Source organism: Pelodiscus sinensis, chromosome 21, assembly GCF_052426305.1.
Source record: "Pelodiscus sinensis isolate ZL-2025 chromosome 21, ASM5242630v1, whole genome shotgun sequence".
Lineage (NCBI taxonomy): Eukaryota > Metazoa > Chordata > Testudines > Trionychidae > Pelodiscus > Pelodiscus sinensis.
In genome coordinates this window covers 20994118-21009767 of record NC_143072.1, presented here as the reverse complement: position 1 = coordinate 21009767, position 15650 = coordinate 20994118, and the positions used below count along the sequence as shown (strand labels likewise).

General features: G+C 41.1%; 1 protein-coding gene across 4 annotated transcripts in view; it reads left to right on the top strand.

Annotated features, from left to right (window-relative positions):
• Positions 1–15650, top strand: part of USP32 (ubiquitin specific peptidase 32) — a 173466-nt gene that overhangs the window by 115362 nt on the left and 42454 nt on the right. For 3 of the 4 annotated variants that reach the window (XM_075904740.2, XM_075904739.2, XM_075904741.2), the window contains exons 10-15: positions 2220–2303; positions 6153–6214; positions 6355–6457; positions 10198–10390; positions 11899–12074; positions 12899–13039. In XM_075904740.2, coding sequence (XP_075760855.2) covers positions 2220–2303; positions 6153–6214; positions 6355–6457; positions 10198–10390; positions 11899–12074; positions 12899–13039 — 759 coding nt within the window. The remainder of the gene's footprint in view (positions 1–2219; positions 2304–6152; positions 6215–6354; positions 6458–10197; positions 10391–11898; positions 12075–12898; positions 13040–15650) is intronic. The other variant, XM_075904742.2, reaches the window with a different exon arrangement.

The window sequence follows — 15650 nt, the reverse complement described above, 5'->3', positions numbered from 1 at the left end:
CACACACACACACACACACACACACACATATGGAAGAAGTTGCTTGTGTTAATGAAGCTAATCAAGTCAGGGTGGAAGTGGGTCATCCATAGTATTTGGTGTGGAGATGTGAATATCCAGAGAGGGGAAGTTGCCTTTGTAATGCATTAACCAGTTGAGGTCCTAACTCAATATTAAACTGATCGTGTTGAATTTACAAAGAAATTCCAGTTCAGATACCACCCTTTGAAACGGGATTTTGAAATTCAAAGAAGCGGCAGCCAGGGGTGGGGGTGGAGTGGGAGCGACTGGCTCAGCTGGGAGTCCGCAGCCTCATGTGCCCCCCTCGGGCTGCCGCTTCTGGCCCTTTGTGAAGCTGCAATTCGCTGGCTGGAGCAGCTGGGCCATGAGCTGGGGGCTGCTCCCAGGTAGCCGTTAACTATTAACTGGTCAGCATCACCCATTAAGGGTAATGCTTACCGTGTAATCTGTTCATCAGTTACCCATTCACACCCCCACAGCCTACCTTCAGGAAGAGGGCTTGATGGGTGAAAATTCCTGCTCAGAAGGGGAGGACTGACTAGTCCCAAGGGAAAGAAAAGAGTTATTTGTCATAGCCTGGCTAAGACGGGGTGGGCAATAATGTTTAATATGGGGTCACTCCAAGATTTTGGCAAGTGTGCAGAGGCTGCACTTTTATGGAGAGGGTGCAGGGTCTGGGGTGGAGGTTGGGTGCAGAAGGGAGCTTGGGGTAGAGGACTGGGCTGCAGGAAAGGGGGATGTGGGGTCTGAGGGGGAGTTTGGGTGAAGGAGGGGGTTGTGTCTTGGTGCAGGAGAGGATTCTGGCTTGGGAAAGGAGCTTTAGGAGGAAGTGCGAGGTCTGGGAGGGAGTAGTGACTTGAGAGAAGAGGGGGAAGGAGGTACAGACGGCTTGGGTGGTGGCTTGAGGCAGGTAGTTGGAGGGGAGAGAGGAGCTGGGGTGGCAGAGGCAGGCTCTGGATGGGAAGCATTTACCTTGGTGGCTCCCAGCCAATAGCCCTGCAGGAACCTGAGTCAGGCTGTCTGCTGTAGTCCCAGGCTAATTGGCTGGCTGGCTGCTCCCCATGGCCCTGCTCTAGGCATGAAGGAGCAGGAGGGAGGCTTCACACCTTGCCTCAGCCCCCAGCAAAATTTCTCAGCTCTTATTGGTCGGAAATTGGCCAGTGAGAGCTGAGAGATTTTGCTGCGGGGGGGGGGGGGGGGAGGAGAGTGCACAAAGCCTCTCTCCTTCCTCCCCACCATTCAGAGCACAGCGTGAGCTGCTCTCTGCCTAAGGGTTCCGGGAAAGCAGCTGTGGGCCGAATCTGGTGGCTTGGCAGGCGAGATCTGGCCCGCTGGCTGCTTCTTGCTCAGCCCTGGCTAAGAGAACTGCTGCAATACTGCACCTGCATGCTAAGAGACATTCTGTAGGTGAGACACGATTAGTGGCCCAGTCAGCCTGACTGTCAAGAAGGAACTGTGTTGTTTTCTCCTTGAAAATGTTTGAAACCATCAGACATTAGGGAAATTCTGCTCTTTTGCCACGTGATTGATATCTATGTTTTGATTTAAAGAATTATTAGGATCAATTTAATGGAGAACTCAACATATCCAGGTTGGACATACAAGGACTTAAGTCAAGCAGGTGCTTTCTGTTAGCTCCTAGGAGCCACTTGCATTCCATCCATGTTTTTGTGGGAAGATTGTAGATTAAGATGACTAGGATCTTACGACAGTTAGACCCTCTGCCTGCAGTTGACTTCTGTGCCGTTCTGTATGAATGTGGGACATTTCTGTGGGTTGCAGAAACGTAGTCTAGCAGGAAATAGTTATCCTGGCCATTTATCTGGATTTTTCAGTGCAGTTTTGGTCACAGCTTCAGAAAGCATGTTTATGATGGACATTGGAAACTAAATCTACAGGATTTTGTGGCGGGAACAAAGATTGGTACCTTTGCATGGCTCATTCTGTACAAGGTTCAGTTCTTTGTGGTTCTTTTGGGACACTCATGTTCTTTGACTACAGATAAGCTAAAACTGGTATTGGGATTTCATTTCATTATTGTGATCTATGATGAAGTTATAAAGCAATAATGATGTATGCTAATCTTTTCCCAGACACTTACTGTCCATGTGCTGTATGGTGGATTTATGTGCAGCTCACACAGAAATGAGGTTAAGTTGATAATGCTCATTATTTCCTCTCTCTGCTTTTTAACTTAGCTTGGACACCTCACTCTGGAAGACTATCAGATCTGGAGTGTGAAGAGTGCTCTTGCCAATGAATTTTTAAATCTGCTTTTTCAGGTACATTTAGTGCAAATTTAAACCTTAACAGTATGGTAATTAACTCCTCAGCTTTTCGTTCACCATCGCAATGTGCAACATCAGCATTTGTGTCAACTCATGTAGAGTTTTGTCTATTTAAATAGTGTGTTTTTGTACAAGTGCATTACCTTGACTGAATGATGCAGTACTTGCTTATTCATTTAAGAGTCCTGAGATGCCTAAAGCGCAAGCTATTAAAAATGGAGTATACGGTACATAAAATGGAAAGAAATTTAAAGTGTAACAGTAGTTACAGTCTCCATTAGAAATGGTGTTCCACATCTTCCCTAAGGAAGTGATACAAGAAATGAGAAAATCTGCCGCTACAGCATACAGTAATTACTTCTGCCATGTTCTGTAGACAGCATCTAAAGTGTCTTTTATTGCTGTATATCAAAGAATAGTGCCCAAAAAGCAATGATATAACATCCTTTTTACAAGGCAGGTAAACCTGGAATTCAGAAGCTTGTGATCAAATATGTATTGAATGTTTCGTCCAATTCCAAAAATTTAGTACAGCCCTATTTCAAGATTGGTCCCTATTGTGTAATGGAGCCCTCCTCCCCAAACCCCCCCCCCCATTTGTTTTTTGGGGGTGGGGGAGGCGGGGCGGCTCCATTCTGAGTTTCAGTGCAGTTTCATAATTATTACACAGCCTCAATTGTACAGAGACATCTTCCTTCCCATAGGGGCTGTGTGTGTAGTCTGTGGGTGCAGCAAAGAAAAGGATAGGATTCCTTCCAAGTCTTGGGCTGATGAGTCAGCGTTTTCTTCAAGATCTCTTACACACATTTTTTTCCAAGGTAATTTTAAATATGATGATGATGATACTTCTACCAAAATTTGTGTGGAGATGTTGCAATCCCCATTTTTTGGAAGTTATCAGATGGATTCATTGGTAAAAATAATTAATTCAGAGAAGATAGATAGATAAATGTTTTCTAAATAAATGTTTTATAATTAGTTGTAGTACGTTCTCGCTCTTTCTTACATTGTAATCTCCTCAGAATCAGGTGTCTTTATTTTTATAGCACCAGAGGATAGCTGGGCCGCTGGACCCCGGAAAGGGTGGAGCCTCGGGGGCAGGGAGTGGGGTTTGGGGCTCCCAGCACCACCCAGATGGCACCCCTGGCCCTTAGCGCTTGCCAGAGTGCATGGCGCAGGGCTGAGGAGTGGCAGCACTCCCATAGCGATTCTAAAGGCCCTAGGGCTCTGGACACCTCCACCACTGCCGAATAGTAGAATCTCCAGGCCCCAGGACAATTGCCTCCTTAGCTCTTCTCCCCGTTGGCAGGTCTGTAGAGCACTAACACTTTGTCAGTGCTTAACTAATAAATAACGTCTAATAAATGTGTGTATCAGAGCTAAAAGTAATAACTATCGTCCATGATAAGTATCTCTAGCAATAGGTTAGTTGTGTTTGTTCTTCAGTAAATGTTCAGAACTCTCGTTCCCATCATTATATTTTTTTAGTTTTGTTTTGTGCCACCTCCATGCTCTCTTCACGAATCCACTGTAAGGACCTCCAGGCACTTACTATGTAAGCAACAATCTCCAGCCCAGCATGCTCACTGCACAAGACATTAGATTGGAGGCCAGGACACTAATTCTGCCATAGCTGTATTTGTGCAGTCACTTAACTTCTCTGTGCCTCAGTTCCCCATGTGTAGAATAGTGATAGCGCTTATCACCCTTAGTGACGTCCTCAGGATGTACAGATGAAGAAGTGCTGTAGAAGTGTGAAGTATTTATTTGTTTAGTCTTTATTACTTTAAATCAAGCCGTTCAACCTATTGGTTTAATAACAAAAAGGGTGACTTATTTTGAAGACGTTGATGCTAGTTCACTATAGCATTAGTTTAAAAAAAACCAAACAAACCCCAAAACCTAACATCAGAGCCAGCTGTGTTATAGTTGTTGGGAAATCTGTCCCTTCCCAGCAGCTAATGATCTTTCTTTTATTCAGAGTATTAGAATACCAGCTCTCGTTGTAATACCAATTGAAATCAGTTGCTCCACCAATCATTAGACATCTCCAACTGAGATTCAAATTGGTACCCTCAAAAGACACATGAAAAGAGGATGTAAAACGCGGAAGAAGGATCAACCATTCTGGAAGCCAGCTCGAAGACCAAGCCATTTGGGAAGACCCATTCCTTCCCCCACTCTAGGGAAAGGAGGACCCAGGTGGTCTTTTTCCTTAAGTGATGTTGGGAAGCAAACTGCAGAGAGGTTCCAGCCTATAGGAGCAGAGGCAGGAGCAGCCAAATCAGCGACTGCTGCAGTGGGAGGAATGGGGATTAAAATAGGGTCCAGCTAAAGCCATCCCTTCCCCAGGACACTTGAGGATGCAGGGGGAACCCTTCCTCTCATGAAACTAACAACCATCTTCAATGTTCCCTCTGATTTTTTTCCATCCATATGTGGAATAAATGTTATTATGTGCACTGAGGGATGCATGCCTCAGTGTGCCCAATAGAAACACATGGTGCCTGCTGTGGGTGCTCTGTTAATCAGCTGGGTGGCACCTGACTCTCTCCTGGTTGGCTTCTCAAGCGCTCATCTTACAAAGAATACAGGCCAGGTGGCGAAACTGCAGAGGGGAGCCTTTTCCCCTGCCCTGTCCTGCATGCCGCCTCCCTTTAGCATCCTCTCTCCCTTCCCTTTTCTTTCCACTGCAGTTTCTCCCTACCAAACAAATCCGCCTCAGAAATAATATTGGAACCAACATGGTATTTCACACTGGTCTTTCTGCCGCACATTCTACCACTTCCCCCCATGCTGTGTCTCATCTGATTAGGCTGTAAATTCTTTGGGGCAGGGATTATTTTTTACTGTGTGTACCCAGTACCAAGCACGATTAGGCCCCGTTCTTGGTTTGTTCTTAGGGATTATTATAATAAACATGATTAATAATCAGCATTAAATTCATGTGATATACATTAATAAAATGAATTTTGATGACACTATATTGAAACTGAGTTACTTTCTCTGATTTTTCCTCTTTCCTCCCTCATAATATGGTGGGCAGGATTCATCTGTTGAGCAAGGTGTTGAAATTCTGCTGTATGATACAACTAGCTTACTCAACGGAAGATGATCAGGGAGATGGGATTGATTATAGAAGGAAGGGAGCTCTAGGGATATAGATCTCTCTGCAGGGAAACCTTAGGTGCAGGCAAGCTTACACAGAAAACTTAAGCTGAGGCTGACATTTTTGTTGTGCCAACTAAAATAAATAGGAATGGGATAAACCGCAGATACTATGAACTTTTCTCTCAGCAGAATGGTCACCTCTTCCTTACTTTGTGAGAAACAGCATAGTCTAGAGCCCTAACCAGTCACTGGCCTGGGAATTGGAGACCTGGATTCTAATTCTGATTCTGTCACTGGATGTCTTTGGGCCATTAAAATTGGTTACTGTTTATGGGTAAATATATTGCAGTTGATTATTGGAATCTGTCTTTCTGTGTGTGGTGCAACGGCTGCAGAGAGACCTTTTAATTTTTTTTTTATTACGCCTTCCTTTTTTCCTTCCCCTTTGGGCATCCATGTTGGGGCTTACCTCTGGCTGAATAGTACAAACAGGATCCAGTGAGTTTGTGAGTTGAGAATATGATTTTTAGTAACCTGCTTGGCTTAAAACTACCTAAACTAAACTTGGCTCTGAATTTTGTACTGATTTGAAATCCTCTATCACCATCCAAATGCTGTTTCTGAAAGAGGTCTCCGTATAGAAGAAAATGCCTTTAGTACTTCTTACCTACTGTTTCCTTGAGCATCTTACAATTTCATGGTAAGATTTGTCTCCCTTTTCTTTCTATTTAGGTGTGCCATATAGTTTTGGGTTTAAGACCTGCTACTCCAGAAGAGGAAGGACAAATTATTAGGTATGCATTTTATTGGAAAAAAATGCCTCTTATAGATTTCTGCATTAACACCATGTTAGTATTTGGCTTTTCTCTTCCTGTCACTGCCCTGTTTCAAGACATGACTTTGATTGTATTATTTTCTTAATTCTTGTATGTAGGGGTTGGTTAGAACGGGAAAGCAGATATGGTCTCCAGCTGGGGCACAACTGGTTTCTCATCGCAATGCAATGGTGGCAGCAATGGAAAGAATATGTCAAATATGTAAGTAGCTCCTGTTAACACTGAGGTTTCAACATGTTGATATTCCATTTTTGCATGTGTTGACAAAACAGGAAGGGAAGAACAAATCCCTGCTTAATCAATAAACCAATAAGTAAATAAAAAAGAATGCCAGAAATGAAATAGCCCTCATCCATTAGCGGAAACAAATTGATTTAGAGAATCGCTGTTGCATACTAAGCTCTTCACTAAGGTCCCATCAGGCTGTCCTATTTCTTCTGCATTTTCTTTTCAATCATTGCTGCTTTTTAAGATACTTGTCAAAGAAAAGTCCTCTTGCCAAAGCACAGCCTCCTTGTTCTAACTGATTTATTTGGTGATCTCACAACCCACTTGGCTTTTGACAAAACTATTGGATAATAATTAGTACCCTACCAAATTCAAAGCCATGAAAAACACATCACAGACCATGAAATCTGGTCTTTTGCGCACTTTTACCCTATACTATATAGACTTCATATGGGAGACCAGCATTTCTCAAATTGGGGGACCTCACCCAAAAGGGAGTTGCAAACAGATTGCAAGGTTATTTTCAGGTGGTTGTGGTATTGTCACTAATTTCTGCACTGCTTTCAGAGCTGGGCAGCTGGAGAGTTGTGGCTGTTGGCCAGGCACCCAGCTCTGAAGGCAGCACCCTGCCAGCAGCAGCACAGAAGTCAGGGTGGCAATACCATACCATGCCACCCTGACTTCTGTACTGCTGCCTTCAGAGGTGGGGGGCTGGAGAGTGGCAGCTGCTGAGTTGAGGCAGCAGTGCAGTAATAAGGGCAGCAAAAAGGCACCATGCTATCCTTACTTCTGTGCAGCTGTTGACAGTGACTCTGCCTTCAGAACTAGGCTCCTGGCCAGCAGTAAGGATAGCAGTACCACAATACACCCCTACAGTAATCTTGCAACTTCTCACAACTCAGTTTTTGGTGAGGACCCCTACATTTACAACACCATAAAATTTCAGATTTAAATAATTAAAGTAATAAAATTTACAATTTTAGAAATCCCATGGCCATGAAATTGACCAACATAAACTATGAATTTGGTAGGGCCTTAATAGTAATGGATGTGATATTTCATGCCACAAGTAATAGATTGAGCCTTTTCTGAATGAATCAAGGGGGAGCTTGATTATGATTTTTTTTTTTACATAGAAATGTCCTGATAAGTAGCAATAATGGAAAAACAGAAGTAGGCAAAGTATGTGTTCGTGTTCAGAAAAGAGAATTGAGGTAGGGTTATGTTCCTTGAAGACTTGACCATAAAAGCATATAATGAGAGCATCTTTGCCTACTTCATATACATGGGGGGGCAGAGGGAAATCTACTTAAGACTTGTTTGAGACGGGAATAAATAAAATTAGCAATTCGCTCAACCACAAATGGAGAAGAATAAAGTTGCTCCTCAGAAGAGGAGATATTTTAAGTGTTAGATGAGGCTGTCTTCAGTAAACATGTAACTTGCTTGTAAAGGCAAATAGATAAAGATAGTTCAAAGGTCAGAAAGTGTTCACTGTTAATTAGTGATTTAATTAGTCGTACATTCCTGAAGAGTTGGACAAATGTTGACTTACTGGACATTTTTGGCTTGCTTGACACGCTGAGTAATTTGATCTTTGTTACAGTGTGCTTATTCAGAGGCATATAAGGTTTCGTACCTAATCGTTTGGTTAACACGAGCACTTCTGAGATTCTCTATACAAAGTAGTGTCTTACAGGCCGTCTATACTTTGCTGCCAAGTAAAGAACATATTCAAGAACTACATAGGACTTTACAGATACATACATGAGGATTATGTTTTGGATTATTCACTTAGGTTTGAATTTACTGCTTTTTTATGTTAATTTTACTTTTGCATGATTCTGCCATATAACAAGCCAAGAATTTGCAAGTAAATCTTACTCAGCTGCAACTTTAAGTAGATCTCCTCTTTTTCTATAGTGTCTGTTGCATTCATTTTCTCTTTGTTGGGGATGTAAGGGGATTCCATGGCCCTCTTAACAGCTGATTTATTTTCTTCTTTCTAATCTCTGGATCTTCTCTTGTGGCTATTAGTGTCCTGAACTGAATGAGACTTTTTTCATACCTTTTCTTAAGTGGGCAGACGTGTTGCTTTTGGACGATATGGTCTCCCCTTCACCTTCCCACAAGGGCAAGCAAAATAGCCTTTTCCAAGGCAAGGAATCCAACCTTCATGTCATGCTGGCATTGAAAAGATTTATAGCTGGGCCAGCATAACATGACAGTTCTCTTTAGCCAATACAAAATCTTTTGCTACTGCTGGGTATTGTAATGGGTAGTGAAGCAGCGTTTTGTGATGTCCATGCTTTTGCCTACCTCTAATGCAGATTAGTAAGGAATGAAGTTACATTTTCTTGAGAATGTTCTTTGGGTGTCTAGGGTAGTATTAGTGCATTTTGTAGCTGTGACTGAGATATAGTGAACGTCCTCTTTTGAAACTGTTACCGAGAATTCAAGTCCATATTTTTGTCTAATAAAAGATTGCTTTACCACACAGTAGAAAGTTGTCCTAAAGGAAAATCTAACACGTATTTAAACAACTCTATTTGCAACTTTCCAGAAATCTAATTGAAATGTAAAGTGATCTAGAATTAAATTAGTGTAGGCTCAAACTGCATCTGTTATAGAGCCGTAAAACTATGGGCTTGTCCTACTTTTCCATGGCTGCTAGTAGACACACTGTGCCATAATAACCTACTTATTTTCCTATCCAAAATTTTCCATTATGGTCTCAGAATAGTTCTGATATGTTCCTTCACTGGTTGCTTTTCCCCAGCCTTTTGAGATGTTAAAGTGTAATTGAAATTATTAAAATCAAAACCTTCAAAATGGAAAACATCTAAACACAGTGGTGGTTAGGAAGCTCACCTAAGATGGGGACACGCTTGGATTCAAACGGTGTAGGAACTTGAACTTGGGTTTCCCCCTATTCACTGAGCTTGGATCTGTTCTTGGTCCGTGTCTGTTTTTTCTGCAACACTTCCAAATGTTTTGGTTGTGTCTCAGTGTGGAACAAAAAAATGTATTCATCTTGAAAATGTTGACAGAAAAAGAAAACAATTTCCTTCCCAGCTGTAGGTGTGGAGGGAGTATATATGTGCCTGTGTAATCCAGAGGCACTGAGACCACTGAGAAAGAGAGAGTAAAGTCTTCTCTACATCCTTAGTTGAGAGCCTTTTAGTTCATGTGGTAGGTCCCAGGTTTAATCCCACCTGCCAATGTAGTTGGCTTAACACTGACTTAACCCAATGGGTTTAACTGTTCACTTTCAGAAGCTCTGCGTTTATTCACAGACTTAATTGAAGTGAACTTTTCATTGCTGTTTGGCGCTTTGAGCAATCTAATCCCCCCAACAGAGACAACTTCTGGAACCAATGATCAATGATACGATTGTAAAATCTTTATAGCTGATGGCCTATTTTTAAGCAGCTACAGTTATTTCCAGGTTTTTAGAACAAAACAGTCTTATCTGTTTTATAGTCCTCTGTAACATACAACAGAATAAAAATGTTCCAGTAATTTGGATGGTGAATAATTCTCTTATCCTCATCTTGTAGATGCGAAAACATCTTTTTATAGAATCATTTGAGATCATTAAAAGTAATTTGATACCATGTATTGGGTTGTATTAACTCTGTCTGAGAGTGATTTTACATTTTCAGCTTTAGGTTGTCCAGTACTTCACCTTTCTCTTTCTCTAACAATTTTAGGATGCTAACCCTGTTGTGATAGAACCTTCATCTGTCTTGAGTGGAGGTAAGAATTCGCTAGTAGCTGCTGCAACCCATACATCAGAACAGAGAGAAGACAAAACAGGAGGCCTAAATTACTTCTCTGTCACAGAAGAAAAGTTTTCAGATAATATTTCTACTGCATCAGAAGCCTCAGAGACTACTAACAGCAGTAAGCATAAAATCTTGTTCCTATAGAGGTTTAATCTAGGATGGGTCTCAAGGGACCTGAATTTTACATGGGTAAAAGGTACCGCAATTGAAGTTTTAGATAAAATGAGCTGCATATGTACTGTTGGTGTAATAGTGCATTTGAGTCTATTTGATAAAGAAGACAGGATTACTTAAATAATTCATTTCTTCTTACATGCTATTTATTATTCTCAAAATTGCTTTAATCACCCCATCATTGTATTTTTTCAAAATACTGTTTTCAGTTTCCCATTGTCATCACACAATGATTTGCCCTCAGATCACTTTCCCTATAGAGGGAAAAGGAGCAGAAAAAGACCCAGATATTAAAAAATATATACAATAATGTCAGGACCTAAAATTAAGTTCCAAAAATTCTAGTAGTAGTATCATCATAATATGTCGCCCAGCAAAAGTAAACATCTTCATGGTTAGTACAAGCCTTTGTCTAGCTGGACGAAAATCTTGCTCTCTGTTCTAGCTCTCAAGCTAAACTGACTCTTTAAAAAGGCAGTCAAGCTGTAAACCTCCACTCTTCAATTCCAACGCATCAACAGTCACTCAAAATGATACTCTAATCTTGTTTTTTAGGAGTATTAACAGAATAACCTATTGTCCTCTCTTTTCTCCCCTCTTCAGTGTTTGCAGTTCAGCTTCAGAAAAAATGCTGCTGTCTTGTTTGTAACAAAATCTTGACAGAATTTGAAACCAATTTTCTTTCTTGAAAGCTAACTGAATCTTTTGTGGTGTCCGAGAATAAGATGGTTATAGATAGTGTATTCTCTGGACCAGAACATGCTCTCTCTCTTTGTCATGCAGGAGCCACTCAACAAATAGCATGTAGGTGGTATCATGAGCTTTCTTGGGCACAAGCCATTTCTTCAGATGAAAAGCCCATGAAAGCTCTTGATCCCATCTACATTTTTTGTTGGTCTCAAAGGTGCTGCAGGACCCATTCATTGTTTTTTAAGCTTTTTGCAGTTGCAGACTAACATGGCTACCCCCTGAGAGAGCAAATCATGTGTTTGTGATTGTGAGCCAGAACCCAGGCCTCATGATTTAGGTATTGCATAATTCAGCCAGTAGGTGGTTCTCTATAAATACAGGCACTCGCCTTGTCCAAAGCTGAGAATATGACAGTATTACTGTGCATGGGTTTATGCGCAGGCATAAATTGTGAAACACAGATATCGCTTACCATTCACACAGCTAGCTAACAGCCTACCTGAACTGCCAATTACCATGACTTGAAACCGGTATTTGTATGCCCAAATACTCATTTGGGAGTGCAATTATCTTACACTCAGGTCCCAATTTTCCAGATATAGAGGCATGTTTTGTGCTCAGTTATCTGGATCCATTCAAGCGCTATTTGAGGGGAATCTTCTCCACAACCTTAATACAGGTGTTCCTCCTTATTTTCCAACTGATGTGCACAGGATGCAACTTAAAATTAAAATTGAGATTCATTACTCATTTCTGCCACAGGTTTTCTTCACTCGAGCTCTCCAGCAGCTGATATGTGTTTTGCTAGGCAGCATAACACTTCGGACAATAATAATCAGTGTTTACTTGGATCCAGTGGAAATATATTGCTACAACTTAACCCACAAAGACCAGGAGCTATTGATAACCAGCCACTAGTAACACAAGATCCAGTGAAGGTAAATGCAATGTGCTTATGGAAATTTGGGAAAATGTTGTATCCCAATCTTTATCCCAATTGTCTAGCTGTAAAAACTTAAATTTATTATTTAGATAATTAAGCAATAGGACAAAACTAGCACTCAGTTATCACTTCATTTCTAGTTTAATATGATTCACTCCATTTTGTTAGCCACAAAGTAAAAAATTGTCTACCATTTACAATGTAGTAACCAGTGTTCTGACTCTTTCTACATAAATTATTTTACTTTTTGCTTAAAGGGCCACTGTGAAGTACTTCCAAAAGGGAAAAAGTACAACTGTGTTTAAGGGCTTTCCAGAAGATAGTAAAACAGGTGGAAATGTTTTCATAAAAATAATTTAAAAATTATATTGAAAACACTTTTGTATTTAAACATTTCCTTGCAGCATTGTGAACCCAATCATAACGCTGTTGTACCAGTCCACATGCATCAGAAAGTGAAGTAGATTGCATATTGAAAATTAAGCTGACCAGTCTAGTTTCACAGTTCAAGCACACAGTTAATATAAACGTTGAAATATTACTACCCTCAATGTAAGCTATTATTAATGAAGAACTGGGGCGAAAAGGAATTTTATGTTCTGTTAGAGAGGTATTTACTAGTAAAAATTAAACGTACTTGTTACATTGAATACTTTCTTCCAGTATGAAAAACGGGTGATAATTGCCACTTGCTAGCATATTTCAATAATTAAAACTTGTTCTACTGTTCCTGAGCTTAAATCTTTGCAGCTGTGGGCTGTTTTCTCTGTTTAAGATCTGTTACCATTCTTTTCTGTCGCCATCCTTTTTTGCTTAAAGGCTGCATCATTAACACTGGAAGGAGGACGATTAAAACGATCTCCACAGTTGATGGAAGGGAGGGATTATAAAATGGTACCAGAACCAGTGTGGAGAGCCCTTTACCACTGGTATGGAGCAAACCTGCCGTTACCAAGACCGGTAAGTAATTATTGTTGAAACTGTTTATTGGGACCGACTCTGAAATCATATGTGAATGGTTCTTTCTATGCCTACACATCCACTTACTGATCTTCTCCTCTGGGGCAAATATCAATGTTCAACTAGTTGAAGAAAGGTTTCAGAATTAATCTGAAGTGTTATTCTTTCTAGATTTTCTCTTCATTTCAACCTTGCTTCCATCAGACAGTCTATGGCTATCATTATCTTTCCATAAGTTATCTCACAGAATCATAGGGTTGGAACAGACCTCAGGAGGTCAAGTCCAACCTCTTCCCCAAAGCATGACAAACCCCAATTAAATCATCCCAGCCAGGGCTTTGTCAAGCTGGGACTTAAAAACCTCTAGGGATAGAGATTCCACCTCCTCCCTAGGTAGCCCACTCCAGTGCTTCACCACCCTCCTAGTAAAATAGTTGTTCCTAATATCCAACCTACACCTTCCCCACTGCAACTTGAGTCCGTTGCTCCTCATTCTATCTTCTGTCACTATTGAAAACAGCCTCTCTCCACCCTCTTTGAAACTAATTGAAGGCTGCTACAAATCTCCTCCTCCGCACACACTCTTCTATAGACTAAATAAACCCAAATCTCTCAGCCTCTCCTTCCTTGCAAGGGATGTGAAGTGGGAGACAGGTGTAAACTGCTCTCACTCCAGAGACTTCAGCTACCTTCTCTACAGGGATGCATGCGGTCTACAGTTAGGTCTCCTGGGGCTGTTTTATATTGCTGCAGCACCCAAAGATTCCTAATTGGAATTAGGGGGTCCCACTGTGTTAGGCACTATAAAGAACATGGGAACGCATGGTCTCTGCCTTGTGTTTGTAGTCCTTGTTAGACGGCCAATGCAATCAAGTTGCTTTCATCATATTTGCTGTGTCACTGTTCACATCCTGTTCTTTTTTGTTCTCATGAATGTTCACAGTATTATGCAACATGAAAATCTGAATGTCAGATTTTATATAAAATCTAATTAAGACTAAACCATCAACTTGTTCTATAACACCTGCTCCAAAGAACAGCTGTATTGGCTGTGTAAGTTAGAATCTGATTCTTAATCCTCTCTGTAACCATTAGGTGCTGATGCAGTATAAATAACACTTTGTATTTTGAACAGATCCTGTGTTCACTGTCAGCGCTTGTATTTCTTTTTTGTTGGGTTAACTGCTAACATTGTAGAAATTGCTTTGTTCCATCAATGATTCTTACAGAACAGTAATGTCCTTTTTCTTTTAAATTAACAACCACTAAAACCACTATTTCTCCTAATTTTCCCTCTTCCTAATGTACAGCCTAATCATTCTTGCATCTCACTTGGTAGCATAACCATTCCTCGGCAAAGACTTGATAGCGGAAAGCTGCAGTGAGTTTTCACCATTACTTAAGCAGTTACCTTTACAAACATACTATGGTATGATGATTAAGAAGCAGTAGAAATAATTGTTCTTTCTTCAGGTGAGAGCAACCTTGTCTTTTATGAATTGGTGTCATGATGAATCAGTGTTCATGGAATTCCTATAGCATATGTTCACTTACTAACTTGCAGTAAAAAGTTTAGTTAGTGATGTGTCCCTTACTCAGCAAGGTCCTCCTGTATCTGTTTTTTAAACGTTTTCCGAATGTAATCTTAAACTGAGAAGGAAATAAAGGTGTGTGTAAATATCAGTGGCGTTTACTATACAGTATTCAGACATCGCAGTTTCTACACAATTACATTCTGCCTTGTATCTTCAAATATCTTTTACTTTCAAATGTAGCATAGGGCCGTAGGACTGGAAGGGATCTTCTAGATCCATGAGTCCAGCCTCCTATTACCAAAAACTTTCTACCACAGATAAACCTGAGTATAAACGGATGTTGTTGACATCTTTTGTTATCCTACAGAGTGACAACTTAGCAATAGCTATGCCGCAAGAGTATTGCTGAAGCAGAAGGGAATCATTTAATGAAATATACAGTTCTCACAAGACTCCTTTAGCTACGTGTGTGTGTGTGTGTGTGTACGTGTGTGTGTGTGTGAACACACACTCCTTGCCAGAGAATGTGGTGAAGACTAGGACTTTAACAGGGTTCAAAAAAATATAGATAGATGGAAGTTAGGTCCATCAATGCCTGTTAGCCAGGATGGGTAGAAATGGTGTCCCTAGCCTCTGTTTCTCTGGAGGTGGGTCACATCAGGATTACCTGTTGTGTTCACTTCCCCTGGGGCATCTGGTATTAACCACAGAACACTGGATGGACCGTTGGTCTGGCCCAGTATGGCCGTTCTTTTAACAGGCCATACTATTAGTGCTATATTATGCGGTCTAACTATGGCACACGTAAATTAACTGCACCTGTACCCTGCCCTCTGTGGCTGCTGGAGGGCACCGTCTTAAAGGTTTCCAGCTCCCAACCCTTTTCTCTGCTCACTCCCTCCTTTCCAGGTGTTCTTTAAGGCTTCATAATTCCCTGCCTGCACAGTGATATCTCTAGTAAGACAGCGTTCCTAAAAGGCCAGTGCGTGTATTATGCTCGTTCCAGAAGCTGTGATCAGTCTTTTGCCTCCAGTTAAAAGTTAACACACTGTTTTGGACCAAGCACAATTTTTCTT